This window comes from Prionailurus bengalensis, chromosome C1, assembly GCF_016509475.1.
Source record: "Prionailurus bengalensis isolate Pbe53 chromosome C1, Fcat_Pben_1.1_paternal_pri, whole genome shotgun sequence".
Classification (NCBI taxonomy): domain Eukaryota; kingdom Metazoa; phylum Chordata; class Mammalia; order Carnivora; family Felidae; genus Prionailurus; species Prionailurus bengalensis.
Window position 1 is genome coordinate 129664663 of NC_057345.1, and position 13556 is coordinate 129678218.

General features: G+C 37.7%; 1 protein-coding gene across 1 annotated transcript in view; it reads left to right on the plus strand.

Annotated features, from left to right (window-relative positions):
- THSD7B (thrombospondin type 1 domain containing 7B) overlaps positions 1-13556 on the plus strand; it is a 627465-nt gene that overhangs the window by 591368 nt on the left and 22541 nt on the right. The window contains exon 21 of the mRNA XM_043573363.1: positions 11870-12015. Within this exon, the coding sequence (XP_043429298.1) occupies positions 11870-12015 (146 nt within the window). The remainder of the gene's footprint in view (positions 1-11869; positions 12016-13556) is intronic.

The following is a 13556-nucleotide window of genomic DNA, read 5'->3' on the forward strand; positions in this document are numbered from 1 at the left end:
CAAATAGGTAATATTGTATGTTGATGAGTTTGCTGAAGACATACAAATGAGAGATGTTTTTCACATTAATGATGTATTTAGTCAGAACAACTTGTTGCTCCTCTGTCCAGCAGTGACTCAGCCTGGTTATTCTACAGCTATAAACACTGGTTATTCTACAGCTATAAATATTGCAAGCATGGTCCACAAAGACCTGTGGGATCTCACCTGTGCCTGCCTCTCTAGTCCCATCACCCTCCACTGGTGCATAGGCTCTCTATGCTCTAATACAGTATATTTCAGTCACATCCCTGAGTGTGGAGCATCTTACCATCACTGCACTGCTGCCTCCTACTACTCTTAACTTGCATGCGTCAAATCACTTGCAATGTCTGCACGTCTGAGGGGCCAAACACCGTTTCGGTTCTTCATGTGTGAATCCCCTCAGTTCCTATGAGCACAATAGGTGGCACATCGGAGGAATTTCAGTTAATATCTGTCATTGCCCAGGTGGCTCTGGATCATAGAAGAACCTGGAAGTGGAAGAGCCTGCAGACTGGATCACAAGCCCAAAGGCAGCCAACCCCTGCCAGTGGCTGGTTTCCTGGCCCTCTAACTAAATGCATATGTCTTAGGTACATTACCTTAGAATGTATTCAATGCAAAGGAATCAGATCATTATTATTTTTGCCTGGCAGTCCTAATTCTGCCACTGTACCAAGTCAGTGAAACATGACAGATCTCCGTGTCGTGCTAATATACTACCTTGACAAATAAGACCCCTATTTGTAAGTTTAGCATTAAAGTATTACTTTAATTTTTCAAGTTCTGTTAGTGCTGTGGACTCCCCAGACCCTGGTTGTCTATTAGGAAGACAAAAACAAACAAATGAAAAAAACATTTCCAAATCTGAATCCCACTATTGGAGAATTCTAGGCTATTAGAGTTTGAACTTAAATTCACCTTTTCTAAGCCAGAGAATAATAAACAAAGAGAAACAATCAAAGGTTTCCTAAGGAAGTAATTGTCTGAACTAAGGTACCAGTGGGATTAGGGAAGGAATGTTAACTACTTGGGAGAAATCAACTTGCATAAAGCACTTGGAAGTCATCTAAATAGTATCCGTTGATATTCAATATAGCACTGGTTACAAATCACCACTAGGTAGTTTCTAAAACTCCATTAGCATGACTTCTTGGAAATCCTTTCTTGACCTTTAGATGTCTTGATCTCCTGAATTGTCAGATGTAATAATACCTTTAAAAAAATTATTCCATAATCCTGATATCTGTCAAACCCTCCAGTGATCTAAATATGAATGTATTCCATTGTTCCTTTATGTATTCAACAAGGATTTGTAAAGTTTATACCTATTATCCTGGCACTTAACAGCATCCTCTTTCATTGTCAACAGTGACAATGTGAAAAATAAATTATATGGTGACCATGCTATTTAGATGTCTGTTCTTGAAGGCAGGACTGTAGAAGTGTATTCCTATGATTTACGTATATACTCACTGGATGCTTTCTGAGCTTCAGGCATTCTCCCAAAAGCTGAAGCTACACTGTGTATGGGACACATAAGATCCCAGGCAAAGACCCCTGACATTCAAAGTCCCACTGAATCCAGTGAAAAATTGGATGGTGATAACAAGACACACAGCAAGTAAACAAGGAAATAAACACAAAAATAACAGATGGTTAGGATGAAACCAATGATGAAATCAAAACAGATCATGTGATGGAGAATAAGTAGAACAAGTGTTTTGCAAGGGAGTGAGGGATGAGGGAAGAAAGGCCACTGAAGAGCCAATATCTATGTCAAAATTAAATGACAAGGTGCCATAGCTCTTATAACTGGTATTTTCTTTAGTAGGCTGTTCTTCAATTTCACAAGCATTTTTTGACTACCTGTTATATTCTAGCCTCGATGTCAGGACCCACAAACAAAAACCTAAAAATAAGCATTTTTCTAATTTGTGCCTGATTTCAATCTTAAAAAAATAAAAAAATAAATTGAACAGTACAAAGACTAGGATACATGGCCCTTGAATTTTTAAGCACCCACCCTCAGGATGGTGCTGAGACTGCCTTTGTGGTTGCATTATACCCCTCAGCCCCCAAACTTCTCCCTGATTCCACTTAGGGCACCACTGTTCCCTGATCATCACCCACCCCTGCCACAAGCAGAGAGTAAGTGTTTCCAAAATGAGAGAATCGTGTATTTAGATCATGCCTTGATCCTCGCACAGCACAGCCTAAGAGCAATAAGCTCTTCTGGAGCTGAAGAGGTTGGAAACTATCATTGAAAAGCATCTGTGCCTTGTCTCTTCTGAGACAGCACACCAGTAGCTGTCTTTTGTTAGCCTCTTTCCTTTTTTCCAACTGGTGGTGGCAATGGGGCACAAGTCATGAGAGGAGATAGTTTATTTAGTCACATTAAAGTGGGCAAGCAAGTTGCATGGGAGTCTGACTCCAGCACCTGTGGCTCTCGGCTGACTGCTTTATCAGAAGTTCACACAGTTGTCTCAGTTTCTGAATTCGCTGGCTGCCAGGCAAATGCTGGTGTGCTAGATGTCCTAGATGCTTCCCTGTGAGCCACACTTCACTGTCAAACCGGCAGAACTACATTGATCTGGGGAGAGATTTTCAAATGAGCTCTTTCTCTCTTTTCCAAGTGTCTAGATTACCTCTTTAATGTACACCTGATGCTTGGCATATACTTTCTAATTGTGTTAAAGATTTCAAGGTCAGAACAGTTCGAATCCAATTTATTTCACCTTAGACAGAGACTGATTCTAAGCTTCCACTAAGGGATCTTTTTAGGTAGATTTCAAAGATCAAAGCTTGTAATAGAATAGCTTAATATTTGGATTAGTCATGTTCTTTGTTGAATTTTCATCAGTTCAGTGGAATGTAGAACTCCCTAAATTTAGCATTTCATGAATTATTTATTATTTAACCGATAACATTCTAAGAGTATTATTAATCTCAAACTGACTTTTTCCTATTTCATATTTTTAATTCAATGTATATGAGTTTATATTTTCTATTTTATGTAATCCAGCCTGACTTCATATCTCCCAAATGGCATATATTTTTTCTGTCAACTCTTCCCTATAATGAAAAAATAATAATTTTTTGTTAACTCCAAAGTACCACAACTTTGTGATTTCCAGCATTTTTTTTTCTTTTAAGCAAAGGTAAGCTGGTAACCTTCATTTTTAGTATCTGTATAATATGTGATCAGTGTGGTATCCTTGAGCAGACACAGTCCAATTGCTATAACAATTGAAAATTATATCAATTAGTTCCTATGACAAGAGAATAATAAGCTAAATTATAAAATTATAGAATGGGGAAAACCAAAGACCAGACAAGAAACCAGAAGATCTAGGTTTTCAAGTTGGGTCTTCTAATGGCAAGTCAGAGGACTTTGAACTAGTCTTTGCATAACTCATACTATTTATCTGTAAATGGATGAAATATTAGAACATTTCATTTTTAACATGTATTATTCAGTGGGACAATTACTGGAGCCAGGAGTGTTTTCGTAACTTTTACAACAGTACTATAAAGGACAGGTATAACTTTACAGGTGAGGTGATAAGCAGTTAAATAATCTGCTCAAGGTCATGCAGCTTGTTATGGAGGAAAGATTTGAACCCATGTTCAGGTGTCTCCAAAGCCCCATTTTGCCCCTTTGCCCCTGACACCGTACTTGTAAATGTTCACGTTGTGTATATGGCCCTGTGTTGGGTGCTATATCAGTTTATAAAAATTCTCCTAATATATACATATATTTAAAAATAAGCAGAGGAAATGGATCTCAGATTAGAACACGAAGGGCAGGGGCGCCTGGGTGGCTCAGTTGCTTAAGCGTCTGACTTTGGCTCAGGTCATGATCTCACAGTCTGCGGGTTTGAGCCACACGTTGGGTTCTGTGCTGACAGCTGAGAACCTGAAGCCTGCTTCGGATTCTGTGTCTCCCCTGCTCATGCTCTGTCTCTCTGTCTCTCAAAAATAAATGAACATTAAAAAAAATTTTAAAGAACACAAAGGGGCAGTAAGGGCTTTAAGAAGTCCCTCTGAATTTTCAGCCTCGTAAATATTTACTGGTTTCATAACCAACATTGTTGCATATTATCTGGTTTGGCTAATTGGAATATAGCTGCAGGGAGCTAATATTACTGACAGGAAATGTGTGACTCTAACAGACAGAGTAGCTGCAGGATGGCTAAAATCACTCTCTCTGCCCTTCTCTTCTTGTGTCACATGGGGAACTTCTTATTGGGGTATTTCTGCCGTATGTAAGTTCTTACAGTGGTCCATCAAATTTTGTTAGCTTTTAATGGGACTGAAATGTGATTATTGAGAGTAGAACTAAAGATAGATGGCTAGAACGCATTAACAGAGAAGTCTGGAGCTCTTTATTGCCAAGCAATACCAAAGGTGCCTAATCTTCTATTCTTGGAAAGCCTACTGCAAGACCATGATACCATGGTCTTCTCTTGATCTCTAAACCTGTGGTTCTGGCTTAGCATACCTCACTCCCAGATAGATGGTCATGGCTTGGACTAGTCTGCTTTACTGTGAAAATCTTCTGGAATCTTTATCTTACCTAAGTTGAGCGTTCTCTAGGATGACAGGTACATGGGTGCCTGAAGCAATTTCCAGATAGGCCAAGCAATCCCTCTGTAGGGGAAACCCTTGCACCATAGCTCTGAATGCAGAACTGTTTATCTTCCATTTATAACAATGCCAAACATAGGCCGAAGATCAGTCTTTAAGTTTCAGATGGGGACCAACATTTTTACTCATGTTGTTATATTAGAAAATAACACTGATCCTTTGGGTGCCTGGGTGGCCCAGTTGGTTAAGCATCCAGCTTCAGCTCAGATCATGATTTCACAGCTTGTGAGTTTGAGCCCCACGTCAGGCTCTATGCTCACAGCTCAGAGCCTGGAGCCTGCTTTGGATTCTGTGTCTCCCTGTCTCTCTGCTCCTCTTCTGCTCTCTGTCTCTGTCTGTCTCAAAAGTAAGTAAACATTAAAAAAATTTTTAAAAATAAAGAACCTTGACCCCAAATCCATGTCCACCAGAGTGTATATTTAAAACAATATTTACACTTAAATTTGGATAAAAAAATCTAAGCAATATTTTTTTTAACTTTTTAAGTAAACTTCACACCACCTGTGGGGCTTGAACTCACATCCCTGACATCAGGAATCATATGCATTACCAAATGAGCCAACCATATGCCTCTAAGTGATATTTGTTAAGAGAAGTAGTAGATGGCAGTATAAAGAGCCCTATGAAATCAACTGAACATTTTAGACAATGTGGTAAGTTTCCACTGCTTTCAGAAATTTAGTGACAAGTACTCAAAAGCAAATAAAGAGCTATCAGAGTGGAAGGTGTTAATACTATAATTTTAATTACTTTTCACTAAAGGAAAATATGAAATGTATGAACGCAGGTAGCACATTTATTGTAGAGGGTAGGCCTAAGTACACATCTCAGACTTGTCTAAGTGTCCTAACAATTACACTGTAGCATCTGACACCTGATTTGGACCAGATGAGATCCTGGGAAAGCACATGCTTTTGGAATAAAATAGACCTTTGTTCCAATCCTGCTAGCTGCGTGATTTTGAAGAAAAAAAAAAAGTTTTGTATATATATAACTTCTCCGAGCTTCAGCTTATGAACTGAGAGTATTAATAATTGTGTCTGAAACAGAGTCTGAGATCGGGATTCTTGTTGAAGTGATTCATTTGAGGGTAGTGGGGAGAACAGGTGTTCTCAGGGCAATGGGAGCAAAGCAAGCAGAATAAGGGAGAAGAATGAAGGAAGAATATTCTATATCATCTCTGTATCAAAGAAGATTGTATTCACTTATGTAATTTAGTCCCTCCCTCCATAATAAAGCATACTTTTGTAATGACAGAAGGTGTTATACAATAAATTATCTTAGCCAGAGACATACGTGATTACTATTAATAGATTGGCATGACCAGCTGTTAATGAGGTTTTTTGGTATCCCCTTTCTTCTTTTTCATTTATTTTGTCATCTGCTAGAATTAGCCACTACTAACCTTAGGTAGCAGGCACCAAAACCTTAAGAATAAATCCATAGGAGGAAATACTTAAAAATGGAAACATTGTACTCAGTACCCTAATTGTTGGGTGCATATCAGAAAGGATGACCATCAACTTGAGACTGGCGACATTGAGCCCCATCCATGGTCAGACCCTTGTAGTTACTTGTCAGCTCTGGAAGACCAACCTTGCCAACAATTGTGCATATGCCTTGAAAAGTCAAATCCTATTCAAAAGAAATAATTCCATGGTGGAAATCAAACCACTCTTAATATTCAAATAACATGGCATATGCACAAAGTGACTTTACCACTAATACTGTATTTACACATCTACAGTGCATCAGGGTTTATGGGCATGTTCATATGAATTGCTCATATACTCTAATGAACTATTTAAGGTTAAATAGGTATGTTCTTTATTGCGCTATTATTCTTATATTTCCTTTTCTACTTTCCCCTACATACATACTTTGCACTGTTTGTCTGGGTCATATTCAAACTGTCCAGAGCTGCTATCAAAACCATAATTTTCAGTTAATCCAATGACTATGTATCAGGGACACAGAAGAACTGTTGTTTAAAGCATGCCACTGTAAAGGTACATGGTGGCTGACTCCTCGTATCTGAAAGTATGGTCAGAGAACCATTGCATTTGACTACATTTCCTTTTATGAATATAGAAATTGAGAAATATTTGAATAGTTTTGAGAGCTTTTTACTGCTTTAATTTTCCACATCCACTTTGTCAGTGGAGCCTCAGAGTAAAGTCTGAAGACTGCTGAGTTCAATGGGAGTGTAATCTGGTCTCATATGCTTTAAATCTATATGTAGATTCCAATATAGGCCTCTGCGTGTGTGTGTGCACGCGTGCACATGTGTGTGTTACAACTCATATGCCTCCCTGTTTGCTTTTTTCTGGAGTTCTTACCATGTAATTCATTTTCCTTTGTTGCAAGTAATTATTGCCAATTTAAGTGTAGGCCCAATCTCACTGTTGCTCTTAATGAGTTCCCAAAATTCCTCAAGGGAGGAGAGGAAAAGGCTTAGAGAGAATTCCTAGCAAACTTACCCTACTGTCATTTGGGTCTTTATTAAATTGAAAACATATTTTATAAGGCAGTGCTTTTCTCTCTTTTATAGCTTGAAGAGTAGATGAATAGGGAGTCCATTTCTATTTCTACATCTCCTTGGTACTGCTCATGAAGCATCCTGTCTATAGTTACTATTGAATTCAGGTTCCAAATAGATTCCAAGTCCCATGTCTAATACTATTTAAGAACATAAACCCAAACAAGAGGAGTGCAACAGAGTGTCCAAGAAAATTGCCTCATTTTCAGATTTGAAGCATCAAGATATGCACAGTAGCGACCTTCACTCTTACTCTGAGGGCAGAAGGAATCCAAGCTAGAGTGGAAGGGGTTTAGTGAGTTGGGACCAGGCTGAATCATTAGTAGGAGTTTCATAGTTATATGCATTTCATATCATAATCCCCATAGAATACAGGTAGAAGCAGCCAGGGCCAATTCTAGGAATGGATATGAAATAGGGGTTGTTAAAACAAATGGTTAAAAAAAGAAGTTTCAACAACCACCTACTCTATTTTTGATACATTGTTAAGGTGGCTTATATGATATTTTTTGATTGATATAACCAACATGAGGTGACTCTAAGGAATCTTCATCATCTCAGTATTTTTCACCTGAATCAGCATAATTGTGAGTTCTGAAGGAAGCCAGTCCCTTTATAACATCAAAATATTCATGAACGAACTGACCATTTATTTATGAAGCCATCCTCCAACCAATGACCTTTCTCCACTGATACATGTTGTGTCACTGCATCAGAGTATTCGTTGGTCAGTCTCTAGCTGAAAACAGAGTATGTAGCCAGAACAAAGGGATACAAAATGCAATAGTCCGTACACCAAAGATAAACTGGAGTTCTTGAGAAAATTGGTGAAAATTGAGGTGAAAGCCAAAGATTACGATGATCAAACTGCAAAAGCCAGTCATGAAACAATGCACCTTTTATAGGGTAATCACCACATTATATAAGAAGTATCAGTAGCTGATTTATCATTTGTCCTCATAATGATTGCAGGGTCGCCATCATCATCTACACGGTAGTTGACAGTAGATCAAATAAAACTAATTGCATACTTTTCAGTTCCAGAAAAAGTCCCATTTAGACTTTTATTATTTATTAAAAATAATTTGATTCCTATTTAAATGGATGCATTTTTAAGTGGCATTTTCCTCAGCATGAGTTATCCTCAGATAATAAGGACTTTTTGTATATTTTACAGAAGAGGAAATTCATGCTCAGAGGAGTTAAAATACTTCCATGCGCTCACATCATTTACAAGCTGTTAATTTGAGAGAACTGTTTCCAACTGGAGATTTTTGATGCCAACTCCAGGTTTCTTTTCACCACACATCCACTATTTTAAAATTCTCTTTCTCTTATATACTATATCACATCGTAACTTTAAACATCTTTAATTTGGCCACATTTTCACTCCCCCCCCCCCCACATGAAAATTCACTATCACCAAAACCATTTCTTCAAGAGTTTCATTTTAGGGTTCATTTTGGAACAAACAGTGTTGAGAAATGTTGCTTAATTGAATATTCCATCCATTCTGATGTTTGGAATCCCAGGCAAGTTTAGACTACCACCACTGCAGATGGCATGCCTCCTTGTTGATACCGTCTGTATTCCATGTAGCTAAATTTAATACTTACAACTTCAGGATGTGTGAAAGAGTGCCTAATTTGAGGGGCAATTTCTCTGATTATTTAATTTATACAACCCAAATCCCTGACTTAAAAAAGAAACTTAATGAAAGATATCAAGTACCCACAGAAACCTTTTACACACTCATGCTTTCATTAGCAATATTTTTTCTCATTGAACTTTAATACTCACCATTTAAACATGACAGTATACTTCAAAATGTAGGATTATTATATGCTCTTTGATTTTAAAATGTTCTTGGTAGTAACTGGCACTGTTTGAAAATATTATTTTCCCATTAGGATAACAAAAGGCAGAGAAATCATACGGCTGTGCTTACAATGAATGGTTTTAAGACTTGATTATTTCAGAAAGTAATAGCATCATTTTTTTTTTCTGTTGAATACTTTAGGTCCCCCTGCACACACACATACCTCTATGCCCAGCAAAAGGTATATCACTTTAATAGAAATAAATGAAACGATTCTAAAGTAACGGCCATCTGCATGTCATCAATTCAAGAACAAATTTGAAATTATTTGGTTAAAATGAAATAGAGCCTCTTTAGCTGTGATAAAGGCAACACTGCATTGTTATTATTCTTACAACGATTTATAGAACAGAATGGAATTATAATGACATTTAGGGTAGTAGGCATTTAGGTCAAGAGAATACACGTAAAGATTATTATAAAACTGAAGAGTATTTAAGCAAGAATTAATGTAAAATACCAAATGTATTCACCAAGTAGAGACAACATTTCATACAAATGATGTCCAAATGGTATTACTTGATTTGAGTGATGCTGGGTAGAACATCATTTCAAAAATGCATTCTACATAGGAACTCAGCACCCAAGAAGAATGGGTGGATTCTGTTATTCACCAAGCACAGGTTATTGTTGACTCAAGGTTTACTGTCATCCAAAGTTCTTTTTATCTTTTGCATAAAAGGCAGTGGTAAGTAGTTCTCCTTGCTCTCTCAACTCAGGGCTAATACAGTAACCTCTGGAGCAAAACTTCCTGGTTTTGAATCCTGTTCTGCAGCTTACTAGTTTTGACCTTAGACATCTGACTGAAACTCCTTATCCACAATATGGGAAATAATGGAATTTTCCTTGAGGGTTGTTATGATTCTTCACTATGTAAGTATTTAGAATAGTGCCTTGTATATGGTACCTGGTCAACAATTGTGTTGACATATCATCACACATTTTCAGATACCACATAGATAATTTATGAAAATGAATTGTACAAATATTCAGTTAGTACTTAATGTGTATGAAATACCATGTTAAGGACAGAAGCCGAAGCCTGAAGGCATAGAGAATACAGTGATTAGAACTTCCTAGTTTTCTTCAAAAGGTCTTCTCAGACCAAATTGGTTTATTACAAAATCAATAATATTCTGGTGGCCAGTAAGAGGTCTAGTCCACTGAAAGGTGAGTCACTCTTACTTGTCCCCAAACTTGAGGGCATCTGAGAATTATTCCTACCCAGGGCTTTCAAGTGAATTCTGTGTTGAAGTCATCACTTGCTTTCCATTTTATTATTATTATTATTATTATTATTATTATTATTATTATTTTAGAAAGGGAGGGGTGGAGGAGGAGAGAGAGAAAATCTTAAGCAGCTTAGCATGAAGCCCGAAGCTGGATGGCTCTCAGGACCTGAGCTGAAGTCACAGTCAGATGCTCTATGGACTGAGCCACCCAGGCACCCCCTAGTTTTCCCTTTTTTCTTAACCTATAATTCTAGAATCTTTGGCATTGACTAAAAGACCCCATTTAAATAGCCTTAATAGCATTGGCTTAACCTATTCTTCTTCTGGTTCCCCCTGTTCCAGCCACTTTGGCTTTCTGTCAGTTCTTCAGACAGGTTTTGCTACTTTGCATCTCATGACTTCTTCACATGCCCTTTCTTCAGCATGAGACACTTTCTGTATATCCTGTCTGGCTGACTCCTTCAGATTTCTACTTAAAGGTCAGCTGCTCATGGAAATGTTCTCTGATTCCTTCCCAGACTGGCATATATCCCCATAACATGCTCTCAGAGAACCCTGGGTTTTGTTGTTGTTGTTGTTGTTTATCACAAATACAATTACACAGTTAACTTTATAACAACAGTGGAAGGACATCATAGTCACAGATAACTATCCACACAATAGTACCTCATCAACAAAGAAGAGTAAGGACAGGAGTGAGTCCGGGAAAGAGCAAGAGAAAAACACAGACATTTACATTCTGTCCACTCTTCCCCTTCAACAGACTTATGACCTGATGCCTATAAGTGGCCTTAAAATGACATGGGAGCCCTGCTCTTTCTTGGCTGTTCCCATTAACCAATTTTATTTTTTTATGAAATGAAATACCAGTATTTGAACATATTTTTCAAACATCATGCCTCCTTGACACAAGCCAACAACTTAATCTTGTACTCAGTTAAAAAAGAATTTGGCTCTAAACTGTAGGAAAATTATCCATGTTGAATTAATTGAGAGATACTCTGGAGATCTTGGGGTGGCACCTTCCTAAGGAATTTTCTAAGGTAATTTGGGTTGTGTGCAAATTTTTACCCTACCTGCTAATTTAGAACCTAACAAGAAAGATGCAACTCTATTTTTAATATTTCTAATCTTGGCCTAAAGTACAAGGTCTAAAAGGGCAGAAGCTACATCAATTTCATCACTGTATCCCTGGCACATAGGATTCCTGGATCATACTGGAGCTTAATAAATATTTGTTGAATTAATTAACATTCCACCAATGTTTATAGGATCAGTCTATTTGGGCAACAATATAGTTTGGAGTTAGAAAAACTAAAGAAGTAGAAGGCAGACAGAACTACAGAACCTTAATCATTATGCAGACTTTATAGACCCTGCATGCCCATAGGAACCTAAATTAAAATAGCAGAAAAACTGAGAGCCAGACATGACAAAGTTCAGTATATTTTAATGAAGACTTATGTATGGAAGGCAACATTCTGTCTTTTAATTCCCTTTCTAAGCCAGCCTGTAAACAAAAAGCTAACACCTTCCTTATCCTTTTAGGTCGAATGAGCCGGACTCGATTTATCATTATGCCAACTCAAGGAGAAGGACGGCCATGCCCCACAGAGCTTACCCAGCAGAAAACCTGCCCAGTGACGCCCTGCTACAGCTGGGTCCTCGGCAACTGGGCTGCATGCAAATTGGAGGTAGGTCATGTAATGATACTTAAAGAAATCTTCTTAGTATGCCTAAAGCATCTGTCTGGTCAACCTGTGTGCTGATGGAATAAATTTCACAGCACCAGGGGCCTGTACAATGTACTTTTATGCAATAGAGCACATGCAAAAATACAACCAAATGACTTAACCTCATGCCAAGTGTTGTCACTAGGAAAATAGCCATTCGTTAGTCACTGATTCTAAAAGGGTCATGGGACTTTCATTCTCTTAGGCATTCTCAAAAATACCATGTTATCTTCTTGGCTTATTGAAAATATCAAAGTATTATTTAATTAGGCAAAAGCCTGATGCTATGGCACAGCTTGCTGTGGACTATATTTCTTAAAGACGTACTTTTAGGCTTAGACAAAATCTTGCAAATGGGCAGAAAATCAAAAGTGTATGAAAGTTATATTTTAACATTATTACACGAACCAAGGTTACTACACTTTCCTCAATGATTACTTTTTTATTGACCTGAAATATAAATGCCTAGCAACATCATCATATATCACATACCCAGAGCTTTTGCTGGATCAGCAAAGATCTCCTACTGCATTTTCTCTCTGGTTTCTAATGTAAGAAAAAGCACATTGATTTTTTTTATTCTCTTATTTTACTAGTTTTTCCTTCAGTTCATATTCCAAAGCACATTTTAATTAGGTAGCAATAATTGTGATTAAGCATTAAGAAATCTGCCGAGTATTCTCATAGAGATGTTTAGTGTTCCTGTCAGGATGACATTGTCATGCAGCATTACTATCTTGCAGAAGTTAAATGCCCATGTATTTTAATAAGTCCCAGAGGAACAAAATTGTGTGGTACATTTGTTCAGTCTCCTTTTTACAGAAAATAAGATAATCATGCTCATTAATTCAATAGTAACCTAACATTACTGAATCTGAATACTTTGCCTACCAGTCTAAAATCTTCTTTCCTAAATCTTAAGCAATTTTTAAATGCTGCTTGGAATCACAATAAAAAATGGAAGGAGTAGTTTTCCTTATAATTGTAATAACTGTTGACAGAGTAGAGAAAATAATCTCAAAGAATTCAGGAACCCATTGCAGGGCAATAGAGAAAAAAGTTAGGGGGGAGAGAAAGAAGGGTAGAAGACTGAGAAAAACCCCATGCTCTAAGTCTTGCCAGGCATACAACTACTACTCTACCTTAACTGTTCTTTTTGTACCTTCCCTTTTGATCTCCTCAGGTATAAAGAGCTTTTTTTTAATATGCAAGTCTGCCGACTTGTCCCATGGGGATATTATGGGGGAAATGCCAAATGTACTGTTTCATTTTGCTCTCACATAACTGAGTTCTTGCCAGAACCACAGGAGCAAGAGTGGCGAGTTGTGAACATTTTCTGTAGAATTGCCAGTGAGGGTTGGGGATTGTAGCATCCTTTGGAGATACCCAGGCTTGGAGACCCTGGAGACCCTAGTAGCAGGAGTATCCAGAAATTTTAGAGATGCTTCCATTTTCTAGACAAGGTTATTCTTGTTCACTGACACTTCCAGTCAGGAGGAAAT